This window comes from Octopus sinensis, linkage group LG10 (genome assembly GCF_006345805.1).
Source record: "Octopus sinensis linkage group LG10, ASM634580v1, whole genome shotgun sequence".
Lineage (NCBI taxonomy): Eukaryota > Metazoa > Mollusca > Cephalopoda > Octopoda > Octopodidae > Octopus > Octopus sinensis.
In genome coordinates, this window is record NC_043006.1 from 43616676 (window position 1) to 43641833 (window position 25158).

Genomic DNA, 25158 nt, shown 5'->3' on the forward strand with positions numbered 1-25158 from the left:
ATAAGGCATTGGTCGGCCCGAGGCTATAGCAAAAGACACTTGCCCAAGGTGCCATGCAGTGGGACTGAACCTGGAACCGTGTGGTTGGTAAGCAAGCTACTTACCACACAGCCACTCCTGCGCCAATGCTGGAGTACTGCCTTGAAGAAATTTAGCGGAATGAATTGACCCCAGGGGATGTTTTAAGCCTGTACTTATGCTATTAGGGTTGTCAAGTGGTGATGTGGGACAAATATAAAGACACACACACACACACACATGTGAAATCAGTGGAAAATAAGAGAACTGTGAAGTCACCAAAGAATAATAACAAAATAAAAAGGAAGAAAAAGAACCCCAACAAAATGAAAAAACAAAAAGCTGCATGTCAGTACTGTTAACATTCCTTCGCAGCAGATAGGAGGATGATCTCTCTCTCACAGAGATGTCAAAGGCATGTCAAATTCTCATGGAATCAAAGCACTGAGAAACAGCCCTGCAGACCACCCCACTACCAACCTTCTTCTCCACTCACCCCCACATCCCCACCAACCACTCACTCTGAGATAATGAGTCAGATTTTCTTTTAATTGAAGCATCTTTATTGCTAAAGTGTCCTGATGGTTTAAAGTTCAAGTATGAGAGTAAAAGAGTTCCTTTAAGTGAAAATAAACGAAGGAAAGAAGAACAAAAAAACAAACACTAACTCGATAAACTAATAAACTAACCTGGCAAGCAAGTACCTCCATTCTTGCTCCCACACTGCAGTTCTCCCCCCCCTCCGCCCCACTCCACCTCACCCCCAGACTAATGGTTCACTCAACATGTAACAGCAGTTGGGTCATACACTTAAAAACAGTGATTACACTGTTTCGACATTGTCTTTAATAGGCTCAAGTACAACCAACGTCAGACCTTTACCACATACCGATATCACTGCAATATGCCTGTAACAATAATCTTCATTTCAACAGAGAGAGAGAGAGAGAGACACAGATAGACAGACAGAGGGAGAGAGAGAAGGGGTGGTGGTAGGGAGAGAACAACTGAGAGTTCCCACTGCTAATTGGAGAAATTTAAAGTTTGCACCATCCCCAACACACACACACACACACAACACACACACACACACATCAAGAACCAGAAAAGAAAAAGCTGTGACAGATGAAAGAGAAATCAAACAATGCAAATCTTTACATATAAACCAAACATGAAGGCGCAAACAGCTATTTTATATGTTGGCGGGGTGGGGCATGGAAGCTAACTTTGCAACAATGAGGAACTTAGGGCGTCTTTTGCTATAGCCCCAGGCCAACCAGAGCCTTGTGAGTGAATTTGAGAGATGGAAACCGCATTGAACCCCCACCACCACCATCACTACTTGACTACTAGTGTTGGTTTGTTTATACCCCCCCTACTAAGTGGTTCCGCAAAAGAGACCAACAGAATAAGAACCTGACTTTAAAAAAAAAATAAATAAAGAGACTGGGGTCAATTTGCTCGAATAAAACCCTTCAAGTTGGTGCCCAGAATGGTCACAGTCCTATCACTGAAACAAATGAAAAATGAAAAGATAGTCCCCCTGAATCTCATTTTGGATTTAACTAAAAGCTTATTTATTAGGTAAATTCCCATTTTTGCTTGGTTGATTTATTTGACTAAAACCTAAACCCTTCAAGACTGTAATTCAATGACTGTAACAAGTATGTGTGTGTGAGTATGTGTGTGTGTGTGTGTGTGTGTGTGTGTGTGTGTGTGTATAAAGTTATGTATATATAAAACCCTTAACTATTGGAATGAAACATCCTAAGTTGTTGATTTATGACCCCAAGTCAACCTTGATCCAGCAGGACTCAAAGATGTTCCAGCTGTAACCTTCCTATTTATTACAAAAGACATGGTGTATCTAAGTCTATTATTACCTAATGTGATTACACTGTTATTTGTAGCTGGTTGAAGAGGCTGATATCAGACTTGATATCATTATATCCTTTAGATATGACATCAAGGTGGATTGTTGTTGGGTTCCATTCATAAGCAACTTGTTTAAGCTAAAGGTTACATTGAAAATGATTGGTGATACCCATCCACAAACAGGAAGTGGTTGTGGTATTGGTGGTGGTGGAGGTGAGGTATTTCAGGATATAAATGCATTCAAATATGAAGGTTTCATAAAATGGCTAAGATGTAGAGTAATGGTTTACATGTTCACCCATATAGAAGTGGATGGATTTTTGCAGGTAACTTATCTTTCTTACCTGCCCACTCACCTATCTATCTATCTATCTATCTATCTATCTATCTATCTATCTATCTATCTATCTATCTATCTATCAACCCAACTATCTATCTATCTATCTATCTATCAACCCAACTATCTATCTATCAATCCAACTATCTATCTATCTATCTATCTATTCATCCATCTGTCTGTCTGTCTATCTACCCATTTATGTATCTGTCCATTTACCTATCTGTCTACATATATATATATATATATATATATATACACACACACACACACATATCCATCCAAGTGTGGATGCATGCATTTTTTCAGTGCTCCAGTAAGGAAAGTAGTGGTTATAATTCGAAAAGAGTGAGAGTAAAAGAGATAAATGTGATTAGTATATAACACACACACACATACATATAAAAAAACCCCCACATAAATGCACGCACACACACACACACACACAATTTAGACGTAGGCTGAAAATTGAATCAACTAGATTTATACCAACCGTACAGGTAATGCATCACCTATAGTTGCCTTTCTCAACCGAATGCTCATGTGGATGCACTAATGGTTCATGCTTGCCATTCATATTAATAAATATACAAAAAAAAAAAAGAAGTTCTAAAAATAATACACGTTCTCTCCCCACACATTCTCTCTATCTCTCTATCATGTATGTGCATGTATATAGGGTAGAGAGAGGGGGTAGAAAGAGAGACGGTGAAAGAGACGGTGACTGAGAGAGAACTGTCTACTGCATCATTTGCCATAAAATTTAGTAGCTAGAATCATTTGTCATAAAACTAAGTACATTAAAGCCCAGATGTCTACCATAAAAGTTATGGCAGTAAAAAGAATACACACACATACAGTTGCATGTATACACATGCATACTCACACACACACACACACACACATACATGAGATTAATAGACTATGAAACACTGACTAAAAGCTAATAGGAATGCACTAAAGGCAAACCATATCTAATCAGTAACCAAAATTTGTATTCTGTTTTGTACACAGACTCTGGCCCTTGATAACTTATAACCTGCGATGTGACAGAGAAGACATGTTCTATGTCTATCAAGTAATAGATGTGTAACTGAAGAGCAGAGTTTTTTTTTTTGTTTTTGTTTTTTTTTTGCTTTTTTTTTTGGTGTTTTTATTTTTATTTTTGAAGGTGGAGTTGATGGTGGTGGTGGTGGGGGGGGGATTTCTGAATGGAAGAAATCATGCATAGATAAGAGCAGTGTTAAAAATAGCTGACCGAAAAGAAAACACAAAAAGAAATCCGACTACCGACTACCGAGAGAGAGATATTGCGACAAGGTAAATTCATAGGTTATGGAAATTTCTCCGAGAATTAGCAGTATTAAGAAAGAAACAAACATCGGCACAGTGGACGGAGGTGGTACGATGGGGTGAGGATGAGGAGGATGATGAGAATGATGAGAATTATGGTGGTGGTGGTGGCAGCGGTCGTCGTCGTCGTCATTGTCGTGTCATCTAGCATATTTGGAATGGATCAAGCAGTTGACATGTTCAGCAAGCTCCACGTCATTGCCAGATTCCAATTAATAATCCAGTTTGAACAGTTGTGTTTGACTGTACTCTGCACATATGCAACACATGTTTATTTGAGGGTGAGAGAGAGAGAGAGAGAGAGAGGGCAAGAAAGAGAGGTTGGGGTGGTAGCGCATGTAACATAATGTCCAAAAGTTCAAAATCCAAAATATGCACAACTGCAATGTCAGACTACTTTAATATGATTAACAGTTCAACAGTGGTACAATGAGGCTTCACTGTCAGAAAATGGTACTCATACATTTATTCCTCATGTCTTTATTTTCCCCAGAATAGAATTAAATTTTGACAGCTGTGCTCTCTAGTTATCTTCAGGGCTACATTGAAATACATTGTTATAATGGACAATAAGATTAAAGCCCAATTTCTATTAAGTCTTTCATTGAACAAGTACCAATTTTCTTGGATATCCAGCTCGGGAAATTCCTCTTTCCTCTCTACACACAACATCTATAACTGGTTATCTAAAATCTTTTACTTCCTAATAGCATTTATTATTTGGCCAAATATAAGAGTTTAGTAATTTTTTTTTTTTTTTTTTGGTTCCCTTCGATGCTGCTTGAATGACTGATTTTCATTGCAACCCGAAACGACTGGCCCAGAGCAATAAATACACAAGGGATGAAGTCACAGCAGAAGTAATTGTGGGCAGTAACAAGAGAGAAAATTTTGAATTATCTGAGAATTCTTTTCTTAACCCTTTAACACTCAAATTACTCTGTCAAATACATTGCTTATTTATTTACATAGTTTTGAATTAATCATACATTATCTTGTAGCTTTGAGATTTCAGTGATGTGATTGTATATTTTTAGAATGACATTGTCGGGTAGGAGTGAGATGCTGGATCTGGCCTGTTTGTGCATAAAACAAGGAGAATATTTGTGCCAGATATGGGCAGATTAAATGCTAACGGGTTAACTCTTTCAAAATGGTGTGATAACATATAAGACTGAGACAAGACATACATTGGTGGGCATATAGGGGTTAATTTATTATTTCCATCCTAATGGGTACCCATGGAAAATCCATAAGGGATAAATATTCAGTTTTGCAATAAATTACTTATGGCAAATTGCACCAAGTGGAATTAACTGAATAGAATACATGCTCCTCTTCATCATTTAATTAATAATGAAATACACATTCATCCATATATATCATCAGAATTTACACATTGTAAAGTGGTTGGTGTTAGGAAAGGCATCCAGCTGTAGAAGCCACACCAAAGCAGACACCGGTGCATGATGTAGTCCTTGAGTCCACTGGACCCTGCCAAACTGTCCAACGCACACCAGCATGGTATGATACACACACACACACACACACACGCACACACATAAATAAATACATATACATATACACAATTTATATGTAGTTTGAACTTATGTACTTTTCAACTCAAGTTTACCATGTTAGTGTTTACTTGCAGTAAAAGTATTGTAGCTGAGATAATGAAAAGACCTGTCATATCTCCAGAAATTGTGACAAACTAAAAGTATCACCAAAGCTGATTGCTTCTGATGTGGATGGGCAGAGACAGATTACATACCACTAATTATATTAATAGACAATTAATGGTAGTTTTTACTACAACAGAAGGGATTGCCTTCCAGCAAGTTAAATGCATAAATTAGATTTTTAATTCCCACTTGATATATTTATGCAACTAATGATTTTTTGAAAAAGCATCATTGCCACTAATTCCCATAACTCTTCGCTTTTTTTATAAAACATAGCTTGGTTGTGCTTAATCAAAAGAAAGCAACAACTTCACTTGTAATATGCTTGAGTAAACTTCAGGATGGCAGTGAAGATGGTGGTGAAGAAAATATGTCAAGAATATGTGCTGTGAACTATAAAAAAAGTTTGAGGAACTCTATTGAGACTAAAGAAAGAGACAGACTCCAGTGAAAATGTGATTCCTGTTCAAAAGAAAGATTGAGATGACAAGAACAATCTGATAATATGATATTCTGCAATATCATATCACATATATATCCTTTTAATGTAATTTTATTAATAACCGGTGAAGATTACTGCAGATATTAATGTTAATAATTAAACACCACAGCTCAGTGGATGAGAGCAGGAGAATGCAAATTAAAATCAGATATCTCCACAATGTCATGAAAAATTCATTCCATATTTTACATTAACATTCCTTGAACGTCTGCTGTCAGTTAAGCCACATTGGTAAGATAGTCTCACTGAAGTATTTGCAAAGGTGACAGACAAGCAACCATAAATAAATGGTAAAGTGATGGGAGAGGGGGGGAGGGCATGCTTAGAAGTGAAATAAGAAAACTGTAGCCAATCAGATTATTATTAATTAGTAGATGTCAACAGATTTAACCAAAAGCAAGAATGATTTTTTTTTTTCTTTTTCTTTAAAACTAGCAAACAACACACACACCTGTCATCCTAGATATAATACAGTCAGATTTATTACTCATTTAATGATTTTTAGCAAATCTTTAGATGTATCTTATTTTGTAATAAAACTTCCAATTTTACTGTTAAGAGAAGATGGTTTAAAAGAAGGAAAAGAAATCCAAAATTCTGTGATTGGAAAATATCTACTGCCATAAATTTGAAGAATATTAATATTTGAGATGTTTTTGAAAGTCCCAGAAGGTTTATAGCCATAGTTGAATATAGATATACAATTTCTTTTTTTTTTTTATTGTTAATACTGTTAACTTATATATATTTGTAGATATTTGCAAAGGACACAAAGATAATTACATCTAGACTTTATTTATAAAGAACCATAACAGTATTATTAAATTTAAACCTAACCCTACAAGGAATGGTATCTACCTGTAGGCAGAAGACCAATCAATAACAGGGAAAAGGCTTGTTTTTAGCTTAATGAAATGCACAGATAAGAGTGTGCTTACACACACACACACATACACAAACACTAATAAACACATGCACATGTATGTATATACATTTATATATATATATATATATATATCAAAAGTTATCCACAATAGAATAGCAATGATAGTATTAAAACTTGTTTTAAAATAATAAATAATAAGGAGCTTCTGAATAACCGGGTGTGTGTGTGTGTGTGTGTGTGTGTGTGTGTGTGTGTGAGAGAGAGAGAGAGAGACAGACAGACAGAGACAGAAAGCAAGAGTGAGAATCAAAAGGAGTGTTAGCTTTAAAACTTTAGACATTTATTCTACATTCTAGATAAGTCATAAACACACACACATACCCAACACAAGTGAGCATGGACAACAAAGCACCAGTGAACTGGATGGAAAACAAACGGGGTATAAGAGGAACTGGGTGTACTGAGCAAAAGAGAAGACCATACTGATGAAGGAGTACGCAATGCAAATGGATGATGCCAGCTGCGTAAATAAAAAATCCAAATGGAATAGCCAAAGAACCAACCACTAGATCAACAATAACCCACAGATGGGACAAGTTAGCTTTTGTCAGAGGGCTGGAAATGCCTGGGCAGGTTTGCAAGGTGTTTACATTCTTACCCAAATAATTCCAGTATGCATCTAAGATGACATTCCAGTCCTCAGCAAACATTAATGAATGGAAACTCCAAGAATGCTTTGATATATCTGAAGAACTCCAGTCCTGATGAACTGTAGCCCTTGATATAATTGAAAAACTCCATATATCTGATGAACTCATTAGCCCTTCCTCTGGCCCAAGCCAGGAGACATAAATGGTTACAAATCAGAAGGTAGAGTCTTTGGTGCTGTTCATGTCTCAATTCTTTAACTTACCTACCATCCATACCTGAAGATCCAGATCTTTCCTAAATAACACTATCACTTTGCTTAATCCAGATTGATTGAAAAGGTCAATAATCTTATAGTCATTAAGAAGAAGCACAAGTTACTGTGTGAAAGAAATTCTGGTCTCACTGATGGTCACTAAATTTAAATAAATACAGTGTTTTGACATCACTAAGCATGTGACCTTTCCAGACTACATTCATTTATAGAACTGATTCTTAATATGGCCATGTTGGGCAGAGAAAAAGCAAGAAACTTACCTTGCTCTCAAATAACAACAGGTAATCCAAGGAGAGTTTCTTTAAAAAAAACCCTCCAGAAAGTTATTATCCACTCTAAGTTGGAAAAAATTCTCATGTCACATGGCAAATCTTTTCTTAATGTCAAATAGACTTTTGATGACATTTTCAGCAACATCTATTTTGCTAGTGTTTTTGTGAGATGAGCTCCTCTCATTTGTTCATACACACACACACACAGACACATACACATGCTACATACTTCATCAACTCAATGCTGTTCCTACTCGCAACAGTAAAGTTGAAAAGGAGGACTTTTGCGTTTGGTTATTGGCATTACACAGCTGTTGTTGGATTTGCTGCTACTTTTGATGAGGTGATTGTTGTGTTTGTATTTTTACTATACCTTTTAATTTTTTTTTTTCTTGGTTAGTGTGATCATTGGTTTTGCTACTGTTATTGTTCTTCTTGCTGTTGGCATTTCTTTAGCCATTGTGGCTGCAGTTATTGTTGTATTCTGTGAGTTTAGCTCTTATTATTTTTTTTTTTATTCTGTTGATAAGTAGATGTTTAGTGGGTTCTGCAATATCAGGATTTCCATGCCCATTTGAGACAAATTTTATTCTTTCTGTTTTTCTTCCCTTGATAGTACTTCTTCCAATCAAAGAATATTACTTGTTGTTCACTTCTGATAGCACATTTAATGCCTTTACAACTCACCAGGTGGAAGATGTTCGGCCAAAACTACTAAATTGTTAACGCTACTGTACTAGCTTGGTCAGTATTTATACTCATTTTCATTGGCTGAGTAGACTGGAGCAATGTGAGGCAGAGTATTGTGCCAGAAAATAAAACATATCTGAACTGGGAATTGAACTCAAAACTTTATGATCAAAAGCCCAGTTGTTTAACCACTAGGCCATGTTTCTTCCGATTTTATTTAGAGATTTACACTCAATTTTCAGTGCTATATCATGGATGAATTTATTTTGTTTTCACAGGCTAATTTACATATCTACGTTTTGGTACAAGCATGGCTGTGTGGATCTCGACCACATGGTTTCAAGATCAGTTCCACTGCGTGGCACTCTGGGCAAGTGTCTTCTACTACAGCCCTGGGCCAACCAAAGCTTTGTGAGTGGATTTGGTAGGTAGAAACTGAAAGAAGTCTGTCAATATCTTTACGCATGCATGTGTATGTGTTTGTGAGTGAGTGTATGTTTGTATCTCCTAGACCTCACATCTTGCAATTGTTGCAAATGAATGACATTCATGTCCAATATACTGCAAAAACATGTCAGGCCGTAACTTGGAAACCAGATATTAAAGGTTGGTGACAGGAAAGGCATCAAGATGTAAGAAATCTGCCTCAATAAACTCTGCCTGATCAAGGTGAAGCATGGAAAATTGCATGTTAAATGATGAGAATGATGATGATGCACATTTGCATATTTACACCAGAAAATTCTAAGCCTGTTGCTATTTAGACCCAAGTCGGCTCTAACCAAGTCGACTCACTTATGACCAGAAGTCATTCCAGCAGCATCTTCTGTTAATATTTTTCAGATACAGTGTAGCACGGATTATATTATGTAATGTTCTCCCTTCTAAGATGGTAGGGTGTGATTTGATGTTGAATGACCACATAAAAGATACCATGCAGGGCTGGGTTTCTTTCTTTCTTTCTTTTTTTTACGGTTTTGTTTTATTTAATGCTACATGTCCTTCCCCCCTTTTATTATTGCTAACCATTCAAATGTGAACAGGGATCTGCTAGTGTATGTAAGCTACCAACCAGAGGAATGAAGTGAAGCAAAAAGATTAATGTGAGTTGATTCCGGGTAAGAAACTAATCACACCATAGAAATTACTCAAGCAGCTTCTTAACCAATAAGTCACTATATATATATACACACACACACACACATACATACATATATGTGTGTGTACGTATATATAAATATGTATACATATTTGCATATACATATATATGAATATAAATGTGTTTGTGTGTGTATATATATATATACACACACATATATAAATGTGTGTGTATATGTATATATATAATTGTATATACTTATCTATGTATATAAATGGGTGTGTGTATATATATATATATATATATATATATATATATATATATATACATATATAGACACACACACATGTACAGATATGTATATATATATATGTATGTATGTATATATATACATATATACACACACATGTGTGTATGTGCGTGTATTATATTTATATTTGTATATATGTATTTTTATATGTATATATGTAGTTATATATATATATATATATATATATATATGTATGTATGTGTGTGTATTATATTTATATTTGTATTTATAGATATATATGTGTGTATATATATATATATTTATACACACACACACAGGCATGTGTGTGTATTACATTTACATTTATAATACAAATATATATATACAGACATATATTTTTTAACAGACTTTCAAAGAATAGGGTAATAAAAAAGGGAAAGAAGAAAAAACACAAAAAGAAAAGTCTAGAAAAGCACTAAAAGATGATTAAAAGACAACTCACCTTGAATGCCATAAATTTATGATAAGGTTTAGGAGCCCAAGCATAGATCTCAATGCAGTCTTGAAGGGCTATCACAAGGAATTTGATCCGTTCATATTTTACTGGAAAGACAAGGAGTGAGAAATGAAGGAAGACATTCTTGGAAAAGCAGATTATAATGAGATTCAAGAAATATAGCAAGTTCTGGTATGAAATCCAGTTTGATAAAAAAAAAAGAACTTTTGAAACAAGTGCTTAATAAAAGAGAAAAGAAATATAACCTCAGTAAAAGGTGGCTTATATTTTTATATTTTATATATGATGGTGATTATTATAAGTGTGTGTGTGTCTGTGTGCATATAAATGGATATATGATTACATACATACATATATATATATATATATATATATATACACACACACATAAATGTATGTGTGTGTGTGTGTGTGTGTACACTCAAATGTTCTGCTTGAAGAAACTGGAAAATATGATAAAATTACTGAAAATTAGGCCTGACTCAGGTGTTTATAACAGGTTCTGAACGTGTGGCATAGAAAGGAAATGCATGTGTGTTTGTAGGTGCCTGAACATATAGCTCTGTGTATGTCTGCAGGTGTGTGATGTACTTGCATAGAAGCACACACACAAACACACACAGCTAGCTATCTAAATAATTACATCATGTATATACACACCTGTGTTTGTGTGCATGTGCATGTATATGTGTGAATATACATGTGTGTGTGTGTATGTATGTATATATATATATATAATATATATATATATATATATATATATCAAATATGCATAAATTAAAGGTATTTATATGCATTTGTAGGGGTTTATGCATATGAATATACTAATGCTAGTGGGTGTGTATCTATACAAGAGAACAAGAGCACTTGCCAGTGTGTAAATATATTTATGTGCATATGTTTTGGTGTACGGGTGCATGTTTATCAATAATTACATCTAAGTGCATGTGTGCTCTTGTGTGTGTGTGTGTGCACGTGTGTGCATATAAATGGATATGAAACTGCATTGAAAAACAGCATAAATGTGCATATTTATTTACTCAAAATTACTGCTGCAAAGAAGCTTTCACACTTTAAATATCTGGAGATAAGAATTTCCATGAATTTATCAAATTTATATTTACGAGTGTGTTCGCATACATGTGTGTATAAATGCATTACAGATACGGTCGTTGTCAGAAAGTAATCTTTTTTTTGTTTGTTTGTTTGTTTGCTTTTTTGTCTTAATTTCTTTTATTGTTTTATTTTTATTTGGTTTGTCTTCAAGACAAAAGATACAGATTCATGTATGGTCAGGGTGAAATGAGAGAAACTGCATAAACAGAAGGTGTCACATCGAGAAAGATAAACGAAGTCTCTTCCTAGAAACAAGTGATAGGTGTGTGCGTGCGTGCATGCGTATGTGTGCGCGTGAGCACATACACAAACATGTCTGACTGTATTGGCCAAGTGGTTAAGGTACAGAATTGCTCAGCTCATAGAACATAAGTTCAAATCTTCTGCAGGCATTCTATTGCATACCTGGGCATACCCTCTGCCCCACCTGTTCTATCCAATGTCAAAGACGAGTACATATCTTACTTTGTTTGTTTATTTGTTGTTTTTCTTTTTTGCATTTTGTTTTAGTGGGAGAAGAGAGAGAAGAAGATCAATAGGACTGATTATGCAATCATATGTTTCTCTCTAATTGTAAGCAGTCTATTAACAGTTATTTTTAATTAGTCTTCATCATTGGCCCACAGTCATGCTGGGGCTTAGTTGAACAAATCCACCATAGTATTTATGTTTTCAGTCTTGTCCTTATTCTACCAGTTTCATTTGCTGAACTGCTAAATTACAAGGACATGAACAAACCAACACCAGTTGTCAAGCAGTGGGGAAGAACAAACAGGCATAAAAACACACGCACACAACAGGCTTCAACATAGTTCCCATCTACCAAATTTACTCACAAGTCATTGGTCAGCCTGGGGTCAGTCAGTGGAAGAGACTTGCCCAAGGTGTCAAGCAGTGGGAGTGAACCCAAAATCATGTGATCAGGAAGCAAGCTCCTTAGCCACACAGCCATACTCACTCCTAGGAAATAATTTCTTTATTTCTTTATTGCCCATAAGGGGCTAAACATAGAGGGGACAAACAAGGATAGACAAAGGGATTAAGTCGATTACATCAACCCCAATGCATAACCAGTACTTATTTAATTGACCCTGAAAGGATGAAAGGTAAAGTCAACCTTGGCAGAATTTGAACTCTGAACATAACAGCAGATGAAATGCCACTAGGCATTTCACCCAGTGTGCTAACGATTCTGCCAGCTCACTGCCCTGGTAATAATTTACTAAAGAAATAATATATTTCTCCAGGGTCAAACAAGAGACGAAAGAGATACAGGAAAAAAGATCATTTGATATCATCAATAACAAAATTTAAACCGAGTATCATGAAGCATTTAAATATGTACTAGATATTATACTTGTAATGTATTTATGTTCTGTCCCTCTAATCAATGTGGTGCTGGTCCTTGATAGCTTAAACCTCCTTTCAATTTTCCCATGCTTGCTTTCGTTATCCAACTGTTTCATTATTCACTCAGTCATTCAGATCTGACTGCAGGCTGTACACTTGTATTTGCACAAACACTCTTTCTCTCTTTCTATATATATATATATATATATATATATATATATATATAATCTCATACACACACCTGTACACATCCATTCTCTCCATGTCCTCGCTATGCATAAGAGACCTGTGGCTGATCTAAACAAAACCATTCAGTTTTGACATGGTTCCTTTCAGTCAATGTTTTTGATGTTAAACTGGAAAACACTTATCTTTGAGGGAAGATTAGTTCTACTAAGACTAATAAAGCCCAAATCCTCCCTATCACCTTTAGTATTTAACAATAACAGATTCCTTACAAAGCCGAAAAGAAGATTTCTTTCTTTTCTTCTTCGGTCTTTCCCTGATTCTTTCAATTCATCTTTTCTTCTGATATCATTTACATTTTACTTACAGCTTTACTACATTACTAATCTAAACAGCAAGCAGGAAGCAATGGATTAATGGATTATCAGAATAAATAACTAGATTGGATTAATCTGCTTTTCATGCGAATACGAAACACAAATAAATACAAATACAAATACAAATACAAATACAAAAACCTTTTCAAAGATATCAGAAAAATCTTTCAGAAACAGATCAGCAGGAAAAGAAAGAAACTTACCAATCTTAAAATGGACACAGCCTTCTAGATTCCCAACGTTCAGCCAGCCATTTTTTTTCTCACTCTGAAATTAGAAACCAAAAGGAAACCACATGAATATTATAATATTCTGTTTACACAGATGGTGATGATGCTGAAGATGTTGGTGATGATAAAGTTAATATGTACAAAACATTGGGTTCACTGAACTATGAGATACCTCTCTCACTTGTATATTTGATATTCCTGGCATGAAAGAAAAACTTTGTATTTCACTTTACAAATTCCTAACTTTTGCTTGAAAATGAAGGCTTGGGAAGGAATTAGCAAATGTTATTGCCAATGTGCCGAAAGTGTTGCTGAAGAGAATCCTGAAAACCCAAGTCTTTTTGGTTATGTGATATTGCTAATGATAAATACTTGGTCAATCAAAGATATTTTTCACATCATTGAAAGGCACATAGACTGGGTTGCCATGCGAAGAGGCATTAACGTTCTAACGCAACCAACAACACGGGAGGTGGAGGGGGAAGAGGGATGGTGGTGATGGTGATGGTGGTGGAAAAGAATCCAATCATATTTGGTTTCAAAGGTACACAATCTCATTTACAAAGTCAGCCCCAGCATGGCCGCCACAGTTCAATGAGCGAAACCAGTAAACAAAATAAAGCAGAGCTATGAATTCTCTTATTGACTCAGCATATAATACACACACACAAACACACACATACAAATGCACACACAAATAGTAACCCGATTCTTTATGCTCTTCATGCGCATAATTTTGAACATCAAACACTGCTCTAGTTTCTCAAGTAAAACCAGTGGCTCTTTCTGTGTGGCTATTACAAAGACGAAATGCGAGAGAGGTGAGAGGGAGAGAGAGAGAGAAAGAAAGAAAGAGAGGGGTTATGTATTTCATTAAATTATCCTAACATAAACACCCCTACCCACCCACTCACTCACTCTCTTTCTCTCCTCTCGTTTTTGCATTTTGTTATGATGTCATTGCCCATCACTTCAGACACACACACACACACACATACATATATACTCTAGTTAACTTAAAGTTCAACAGATGAGTAGATATTATAGACTTAGTTTAGAGTTAATAATTTCAAACTTTTTGCTTTTTTATTTGCAAAACTAGTGTCGGGAGACGGAGAGAGACAGGGGCGGAGGACGAGAAGAGGCAGGAGTGGAAATCATTAAAATGTTATGTTAATAAATCGCAACAATAAAGAAGAAGAAAATTAACATTTCAAATACATGTTGCAGCTGATTTGACTAATTTTTCAATTTACATGTAAAAAGTTATCAATGCAGTTCCCCCCCCCCACCTCCCATCACACACCTTGTTTATTTAATTTTTTTTTTCCAGCAGTTTTTGATGGAATAAAAACACTTTAAACACCACATTAAAATCAATAATAATAATAATAATAATAACGATAATAATAATAATAGTAGTAGTAGTAATAGTAGTAGTAATAATAATAATAATAATAATAATAGTAATAATAAACAATTATAATGGAACCACTTTTATTTATTTAGTTAATTTCAAACTCTTGAACGGTGTTTGATGTTCAAAGCTATCCAAATGAAGAGCATAAAAACACTTGCTGGAAACGAACGAGGCTCCGGGATAGACGATGAGGTAATTAAAGCAAACTCTGAATTAACGAATTACAGCTAATGTGTCATTAACAGGTACGGGCTAGGTAGAATGTAGAAGCTGAGGCAGTGTTGCTGTTGTTCTGTGTTATTCTAAAAGAGCATCATTGAAAGCAATAAAGACAATGGTAGCAAATTAGCAAAAGAATGGTAGAATAGATGATGGGGGGAGAGCGGAACAAATTAATAGCGGTGTTAAGTAAAAGACTTCTCAAAGACTGGAGTCATTAAATAACTAATTCTAACGATGTTGAATAGTAATTTTCAGTTGTGATCACAAATTGTATGCATTTATGAAAGGGTGTGAGAATTTATTACGAAATCGGGACACCTAATAAATATGAATATCTACCTAACCATCAATACATGCATAAACACAAAGTAGCAAATATCATCATCATCGTCATCATCATGTCGTCATCATCATCATCATCATCATCATCATCATTGTCGTCGTTTTTATGTCTACTTTTCCACGCTTGCATTGGTCAGATGGAATTTGTCGAGCTGGGTGCTCTCCCTATCACCAACCTTCACCCGTTTCCAAGTAAGACAATATTCCTCCATGACCAGACAGAAGATTGGAAATGAAGGATACCACTCGTATGACAGTGATACTCTTTTGCAACAACCAAGCAAAGTCAAAGCAAGGAAACAGTAACACACACACATGTGCACAAACACACAAATACTCACACACACACACACAACCAGCTTTACTTGGCCTAGAGTTATGATAGAAGACAAATGCCCATGATACCGGGGACTGAACCCAAAACCATATGCTTGGCAAGCAAACTTCTTCACCACACAGCCAGGCCATACATTAGGACAGGCATACATATACGTACACATCCAAAATGCAAATAGACTTGAGCAGGCAATGAAAACTGCACAAGCCTTCATCACTGTTCCACTTCAAGCCATAGAAAAGATTTATTACAGCTGCTATCTGTCGAGAGAGCTGAACAACATCTCAGATAGCATTCAACCGAGAACTGATAGTTCGTCTTATTGTTATCTATGACACGTTACATTTTCGGTACATTTCTATTTCGGAAGCCATATGAACCAGTTTCGAACTCTCTCTTCTCCCTACAGTGCAGTCACACTGGCAAACACTGTTCCTTAAATTGCTATATCTGCGTGTCGATAAGGATATGTACCGACTCTTGAGGAAGTAATCATGATGATAACGTAATCATCCGGTTATCACTGCATGTCATTTCAACAAGCAATTGTTGAAACATGCCTCAGGTAACCCTCCTTGACTATGCTATTGCTATTATTATTATTATTTTTATTATCATCATTATTATTATTATTATTATTATTTTTATTATCATCATTATTATTATTATTATTATTTTTATTATCATCATTATTATTATTATTATTATCATTTTTATTATCATTATTATTATTATTATTATTATTTTTATTATTTTTATTATTATTATCATTATTATTTTATATTTCTGTATTGTTTAGTGCCATCAACTATTGTTGTTTGTCTTCTATTTTCTAGTGTTACTCCTGCAACCGAAGATGTAATCTACATTCCCTTGTATTTGTACAGTATGTAAATAAATTGAGTTGGACTGAATTCTAACCCAAACATAAACTTGTATCGACATACACACATACATACATACATACATACAACACATAGAGAAACATACACTTCAATCCACACACACACACACACACACACGCGTGCATACGTTTGTGTGTGTGTGTGCGTGTACATGTGTACACACATACAAATGTTGAGAATTTACATTTAGGACGAGCGCAGTAAAACACATATGTACACAAAAAAAAAACAAAAAAACCTGACATTGATAAGATAAATATAAACATACAGTAAGCATACACATACACATACGTAGAGCAGCATACAAAAGCCTTCTTCCTTCACATCTTATTGTTGGCAGGACTACATACAAATGGAATACATCCTGACATGCCTTCTTCCACTGAATGAGATGACGGGAAGTAAAGGCATTTGTGGGATATTCTCAACTGGGAATAATTCCTTTGTTTCTTTCGTTTCTTTTTTCTGTTTTGTTAGCCACCCCCCACCACACCCTACCCCCACCCAAGAAACTATCACACTCTCAACTAGTAGACATGTTTATTTATGTCTTATCAGAACTATCTGCACATGTAAAACATCCATGGAATATGTCCGAGATGAAATATGCAAATAGCATGTGGGGGATGAAAAAAAAATATTCAACAATGATTAGGAAGACATCGGTAAATGCAAAGAAGAAGAAGAAGAAGAAGAAAAGTGGACATAAAAAGAAGGACTGATATGAGATGGAAAAAAGTAATTGAATAAAATCTAAGATAAACAGGTTGTAATTATAAATTATGGAAATAATAAACAGTTCGTTTTCATTGCTGTTCTGCACTGTTTTTTAGTTGGTTTTTTTTTTGTTTTTTCGTTTTTGAAATAAAGTTGTCAAGTAACATCTTGTTGGCAAGTAACCCTACTTTAAACAAGTGCTTATCAAAGAGGGCGGTATCACCCCCAGGGACTAGTGGAAAATTTTATATGAGCACTGGAGACAAATGGGGCAGCAGGGGTGAGGACAACAGATGCATCTTTGAAGATTTTTATAGATTTTTGTTCCTTATTTAAATATTAACTTTAAGACAAACAAATGTAATTATTATAACAAATAACTTGTTAGCTATAATAACACCACTACCAACAGCAACAATAACAAAACTGATAGCATCAACAACAATAATAATAATAATAATAATAATAATAATAATAATAATAATAGACCTTGAACTAAACAGTAATGAATATAAATAAATTTGTAGATGCAGGCTCCCAATCACATGGTTTCAGGTTCAGTCACAGTCCATGGCACCTTCGGCTGACTAAAGCCTTGTAAGTAGATTTAATGGATGGAAACTGAAACAATCTCATCATGTGTGTGTGTGTGTATACATATATATATATATATATATATATATATATATCATCATCATCGTCATTGTTTAACATCCCTCTTCCGTGCATGCATGGGTAGGGCAGTTGACAGGAGCCAGCCAGGTAGAATATCGACCCAAGGATACTGTGTCTGTTTTAGCAGGGATTTTACAGCTGGATGCCCTTCCTAATGCCAACCACTCTGCAGAGTGGACTTAGTGCTTTTTACATGGCACTCACGACCTTACAATCTTGAGCCAAATGCCCTAGCCACTAAGCCACATACCTTCACTATCTCTTAATCTACATGTGTATAGACATATATATATATATATATATATATATATATATATATATATATATATATACATACACACCCACATATGCATACATATATATAAGTAGACAAATGATGCTCATTACACTACATGGATGTATAAAAGGGTTGAAGAGAAAGAATACGACAAGGAGTAAAGTTGGACGAGAGCGGAGTAAACGGCAAAGTAGGCGAAAACTAAACAGACAGGAAATAAGACGACTTGATACATGGAATATTCACAGCTGACTTTTCCTCTTCAGTTAAATATGCAAAATATCATAGCAGTTTCACACCAAAACTACCATGATATTTTGTGTCTTTGACTGAAGGCAAAATCTCAGCTGCAAATATTCCGTGTATCAAGAAGTAGTTGTCTAATTTCCCATCCATTTAGTTTTCGTCTACTTTCCCGTTTACTCTGCTTTCGCCTAACTTTTCTCATATATATATATATATATATATATATATATATATTATATATATATACACATATACAGGCGCATGCATGCCTGTGTAGTAAGAAGCTTGCTTTCCACATGATTCTGAATTCAGTTCCACTGCATGACACCTTAGGCAAAACCTCAGGAGTGGATTTCAAAGAACCCTGTTGTATACATGTGTGTGTCTATGTTTCTCCAGCATGGCCACAGTCAAATGACTGAAACAAGCAAAAACATAAGAGGGTATATATATATATAGGCACAAGAGTGGCTGTGTGGTAAGTAGCTTGTTTACTAACCACATGGTTCCAAGTTCAGTCCCACTGCATGGTACCTTGGACAAGCGTCTTCTAATATAGCTTCAGGCTAATCAAAGCCTTGTCAGTGGATTGTGGATTTGGTAGGCAGAAACTGATGGAAGCCAGTCATATATATATATATGTATGTATGTATGTGTGTGTGTGTGCATGTTTGTGCACCTGTGTTTGTCTCCTCAGCATTGCTTGACAACCGATGATGGTGAGTTTACGTCCCTGTAACTTAGCGGTTCGGCAAAAAAGAAGCCGATAGAATAAGTACTAGGCTTACAAAGAAAAAGTCCTGGGGTCGATTTGCTCGACTAAAGGTGGTTTTCCAGCATGGCCGCAGTCAAATGACTGAAACAAGTAAAAGAATAAAAGAATATATATATATATATATATATAAGATATATATATATATATATATATATATATATATACACACACACATGTGTGAGCCCAAGACCATGCAGTTGGGAAGCAAACTTGTCACCAAAGAGCCATGACTGCAAAGCAAACTTATCGACCACATAGCAATGCCAATGCCCCACCACACACACACACACAAAGAAGTCCAGATTGCTTTCTTCTTGAGGGAGAAAAATAAACATAGCTGATCCATTATGACTCTCATGAGGGAATTACAACATTTATACAAGCTAACAATGCATACATCTATTTGTAGAGAGTCCTTCGACTGATTGCAGCAATGAATTGTGCCCCACCAAAGTGCTTATTCATAGAGAATTAGGCCGAACAAACAAAAGTTATAGATGTAAGAGAGGAATACAGTACAGCCTCTGCGTTGCGGGGGATCAACTGCTGATACTGACCAACACCTTATCAACTTGGCTAACTTATAATCCACCTAACTTGCATTACGTGAATGTCAATTGGGACTTGGATAATAATACAGATCAGAAGGAATTGCATACATGCTAGGGAAGTTAGTTAACGCTTGGAAAATGTTCCCAGATGACAGCATGAACAGAGGGGTATGTGTTTGTGTGTGTGTGTGTGTGTGTGTGTGTGTGTGTGTAGGTGCACACATGTAAAAGTTATAGCACCAGTGTTACTGTATTTAATTAGAGACCAAATCAAATTTCACAGAAACAAAGAGTAAAGGGACGGGGTGGTGCGGAAAAATGAAAGAATTGGAAATGTATGAATGTTTACCTTATTATTTATAAGAGGCAAGGTGCATATGATATAAGCACATAAATCAAAATGACCCCCCCACCACCACCATCACCACCACACCACACCACACCAACATGCTCTAGCAATCCATAGGAAATACAGAAACGGGTAAAACCATCCAATCCATTCTGGCATAGAAAATATAAATAAATGATAAATGTCTCTGCTAGTTCATTAAGCTAGTGTTAAGGTTCTGAACCTAGCTGCATTAAGCAGATGAGAAATAAAGCATTGCATGGATGGAATATCGATTATTATAGGAATCACTCGCAGAACATCTTGTGCATATTTTTTTTTTCTCCCCCAAGTTATTACGATTCTGCAAGTGCTGACCCTGGAATTAAATATTAGCCAAAGAAAAGGAAGAAATAAAATAATAATAATAATAATAATGATGATGATGATGATAATAATAAATACGGCTCGATATCTTTGGAGCAGCGAAACTATAACCATGAACAAATAGAAACTGGAGATTTAAGGATTGCTGGTCTATAAATATGTGAACATAAAAAATCTAAATAATACTAATAATAATAATAATAACAACAATAAATAAATAAATATATTTATTTATTTATTTATTATATATATATATATATATATATATATATATATATATATATATATATGAGAGAGAGAAAGAGATAGAGAGAAAGCCATACAGACACATATTAAAAATGGGAATATAAATATAGAAAAATGTATTGGATAAAAAAATCAAAAATTGTTGATAATATTGAAAAGATGTGATTTCTGTCAGTTATTCTTCTTGTTACTATTGTACTATTATTCTAAAAAAAGTTTAGCAAAATAAACAAACACATTTATATATACATATATATATATGTATGTATGTATATGTATATATGTATGCAATTTTAGAACAAAAAAGCAAGAAAAAGAAGAGAGGAAAAGGGAGAGAGTGAGAGTGAATGAAAGAAACAAATATATAAATATTAATAAATAAATAAAAAGAAGTAAAATCATATAAATATTTTATGAATACAAAGAGAGTCTTTATGAGGAGATAGGAAAACAAGAAATGGCCAAGCTTATATTGATAACTTATTCTATATAAACAATAAAATCAAATGTATTGATCAATAGAGAAAATGTAAACTACATTCTTCTCGTTGTTGTTGATAAGTCTCATTTGAGACGATGGTTTTGTTTAAAGAACACTATTCCGAACAATACTTACGCTTATAGCTTCGGTTTTGAAAATTTTACTTTTCAACCATGAAAGATAATATACACGGATTTTGTTTTTCTTTCCGGAGATTGTGACTAAAATGTTCTGGCCTTCTAATACCTCCATTTGTTGGAATCGACGGCGGGATATTAATGTATATACTGAAAGACAATGTTGAAATATTGCTTCAGTAATGAAAGACTAGATGAAAAGAGTGATAAGTAATTTTAACAGGCAATAATACAGACATTTTGAGATATCGCTAACAATGTTCACAACTTGTTATTGTCAATTTAAATATTACCGATAAGAAAAATATAAAACAAGATAAAGAATGCAAAAATTAAACATAAAAACAATAATAATAAAATCAAAGAAAAAAACCCAGCAGGATATTTTATATTTATTTTATATTTACTTTTACCAAACATGGAATAAATAAGATATCGCACAACAATAAATCATATTATTTATTCACTACTTCCATCTTGCCCCTTTCTACCCCCAACCCATTTGCTGTTTTAATATTGTTATTTCTTTATCATAACAGAAATGTTGGAGAAGAGAATGTTAATGACAGCAATGGCACAAGGTGGTCATCTTTGATGTAAGGAAAAGAAGATGAAAGTCTTATCAAGACTAACACCCGATTAATGCAGCTGCCAGTCTGTCTGCAAAGTTAACCGTACAATAGTATCGAGTATAAGTGTTGTGTCTCAATGATTGGTGATTAGGAACTCAAAGTTTGGTATTAGTTACAAGAGCTTCAGTTGCTGCTGCTACTGCTGCTGGTAAAGATTATTATTCTGCAACTGGTTGTCACTGATAACATTCAGACGACCATGTCGGACACAAACTCCACGCTATTAGCGATTATATAACAATTTACCACAAAGCTTTAAACAACAATGATGATGCTAATAGCACTAATGATAATGATAATAATAATAATAATAACGACACATTCCCATTAGGTTCATGTTTCAATAATTATGTAATAGACTCTATGAGTGGATCTAAATGATGACAATGATTAGGCAGAATGTTCTACTGATTTCGAAGAAAAAGAGTTAATGCCACCAAATCAGTTGGATAGTTATAATGGTAATTATACAACCGTGGTGATTACTGAATATAAATGATGGTGGCTTTTGCCTAGAGTCTACATTTAAATCTAATTGACAGCAATTGTGCAACAGTGTACATTACCAAGTTAATACACAGGTTGCGACAAACACTTCAATGAATGCAATTAATAGATTATAGTCAAAAGTTAGTGACCCAAGGAAATTGTTTGGCACCAGACTGAACATTCGTTTTAACTCCCTAAATTAGACTTTTAAATAATGTTGTGCAAGGCTTGTCAGTTTCAAGAAGTGGCTTTGAGATTAATAAAAAAGAAAAAATTCATTTTTAATGGATAAAACAGCAATAACATTTGATGTACATTTTTTTTTATGCGGAAAAAGCAAAAAAAAATTATAACTCTTTAGAATAATAAAGCCAGTCAGTAAGAAAGGTAAGATAACAAGATTAATAACCATTTCATGCATGTATGAACTTATAAGAGGTGAGTCTTTTATACAACATCTAAATTTAGTAATCTAAACAAATTTAATACACCATAATCTTATTAGAAGCGTGTGGCCAGAACCATTTGCTGCTAGACTGGATTTTGTAAAGTAAGTAAATTGGCAAAATATACACTAATTATATACACACTCTGCTAATAGAAAATATTAAGCTAAATGTATATTTTGGCATTTCAACACTTCCTATTAAACTGTATTTACTGTCATAATAATAAACCAAACTGTGGCCATGTTGTTGACAGATAATTGAGTCTAGATTGAGTTTAGCCTATGTCAGGGCAAATATATTAATGCCAATAAAGATCAACATTAAGAAATCACAAACTACTTCTGTCCATCAAAGGCACTTCAGAGACAACAGCTAAAAACCATTAAGTACTTTTTAATGAAACCAGACTTTTTTCTTAACAAAAAAAACAAGCACAAATTTATAACTTCATTTATAAATTACTTACATTATCTTACTCAACATAATCCTCTTTACTGCTATATATCACTACCTATATTGTTTTCCAGTTCAGGCCTACATTTTAAGGACAGCATACATTTCCCACAGTAAATATTCTTCAGTCTCTTCTATCATCAGAAACCAGCAAACTTCCAAGGTAGACTTAGCACACGCACACACACACCCACACACACACAAAGGCTGCAGTAGCCAAATCCAGAGAACAGGATGATGGGGGTAAGGAAACAAAAATCATTTTGTGCTTTGCCAAAAAATCATGGATAAGACGTGACACAACGTGAACCAGTGTGTTGTCATGGTGCAATGTCTCAGTTTCATTTATCAACAATACTTGCAGTTTCTTCCTTTGCACAAATTCTCTCAAATAACTCAGCCATTCAAAGAAAACTGATCATTGATCTAATGACAGGAAACAAAATCATGGTGAAAGATGCCCTTCTTGTCAAAAACGACAATCAACATCACCATATAACAGTATGAGCAAATCTGACATGCTTATTTGATTTTGATTTTTAACTGTGGTGACAATAATCCAATCCACCAAACTGACTGCCTTTTCTTTTCGACATCATTGTCAAACACTTGTTTCATTTAACATGGCACTTTTCAAAAAGATTTTAATCCTTATCCAAACAACTCCTCTAACTCACTGTGACTTGGTTTTTTGTTCATTTGTCAGAAAATTTTTGTGGCATCACAATGCATCTTCAATTGCTTTTCTTTTTCTTTTTTAAACCATGACATGTAAAAAGCACCCACTACACTCTCGGAGTGGTTGGTGTTAGAAAGGCCATCCAGCTGTAGAAACTTTGCTGGTTCAGATTGGAGCCTGGTGCAGCCTTCTGGCTTGCCAGCCCTCAGTCAAACCATCCAACCTATGCCAGCATGAAAAGCAGACGTTAAACAACAATGATGATGTTGATGATGTAACATGAACTTTTACATATGCAAAACTTTTCTTTAGAAACCCCAACAGCATCAATCGTTGTAGAAAGCTACCTGGATTAAGAAGAGTCTTTTAAACACTGATGCTATGTGTGACATTGTGTAGGTCTCAAAGAATCTTTCCCAATTTGAAGCTGAACTTCACACAAACACACTGTTCTGAAAAATCTCTGACTCTCCAACTTGTAACAAATAACTAAGTAGATCAACAGCTAACTGATGTGGTGTGTTTATTATTATGTTGAAAGTCAAGGTTATTCACACTTAGTACTGCAGTCATGAGCATATTGTGCCATTTGTTTGGTGAATAGCTTTCAAGATTCAAGTTCTTTTTCTATTGGACAGACACTGTATGTGAGCATAGACATACATTTATCTGAAAGCATGCAGTTATACATGCATTCACAACACAAACTTATTGTACAAACTTAGAATATTTATTTGCGTGA

At 34.7% G+C, this 25158-nt stretch overlaps 1 protein-coding gene across 11 annotated transcripts in view; it reads right to left on the bottom strand.

Moving 5' to 3' along the window:
* LOC115216522 (misshapen-like kinase 1) overlaps window positions 1–25158 on the bottom strand; it is an 835290-nt gene that overhangs the window by 119667 nt on the left and 690465 nt on the right. For all 11 annotated transcript variants that reach the window (XM_036506597.1, XM_029785962.2, XM_029785961.2 and 8 more), the window contains 3 exons: window positions 21713–21864; window positions 13642–13705; window positions 10395–10495 (listed from right to left, as the gene is read on the bottom strand). In XM_036506597.1, the coding sequence (XP_036362490.1) occupies window positions 10395–10495; window positions 13642–13705; window positions 21713–21864 (317 nt within the window). The remainder of the gene's footprint in view (window positions 1–10394; window positions 10496–13641; window positions 13706–21712; window positions 21865–25158) is intronic.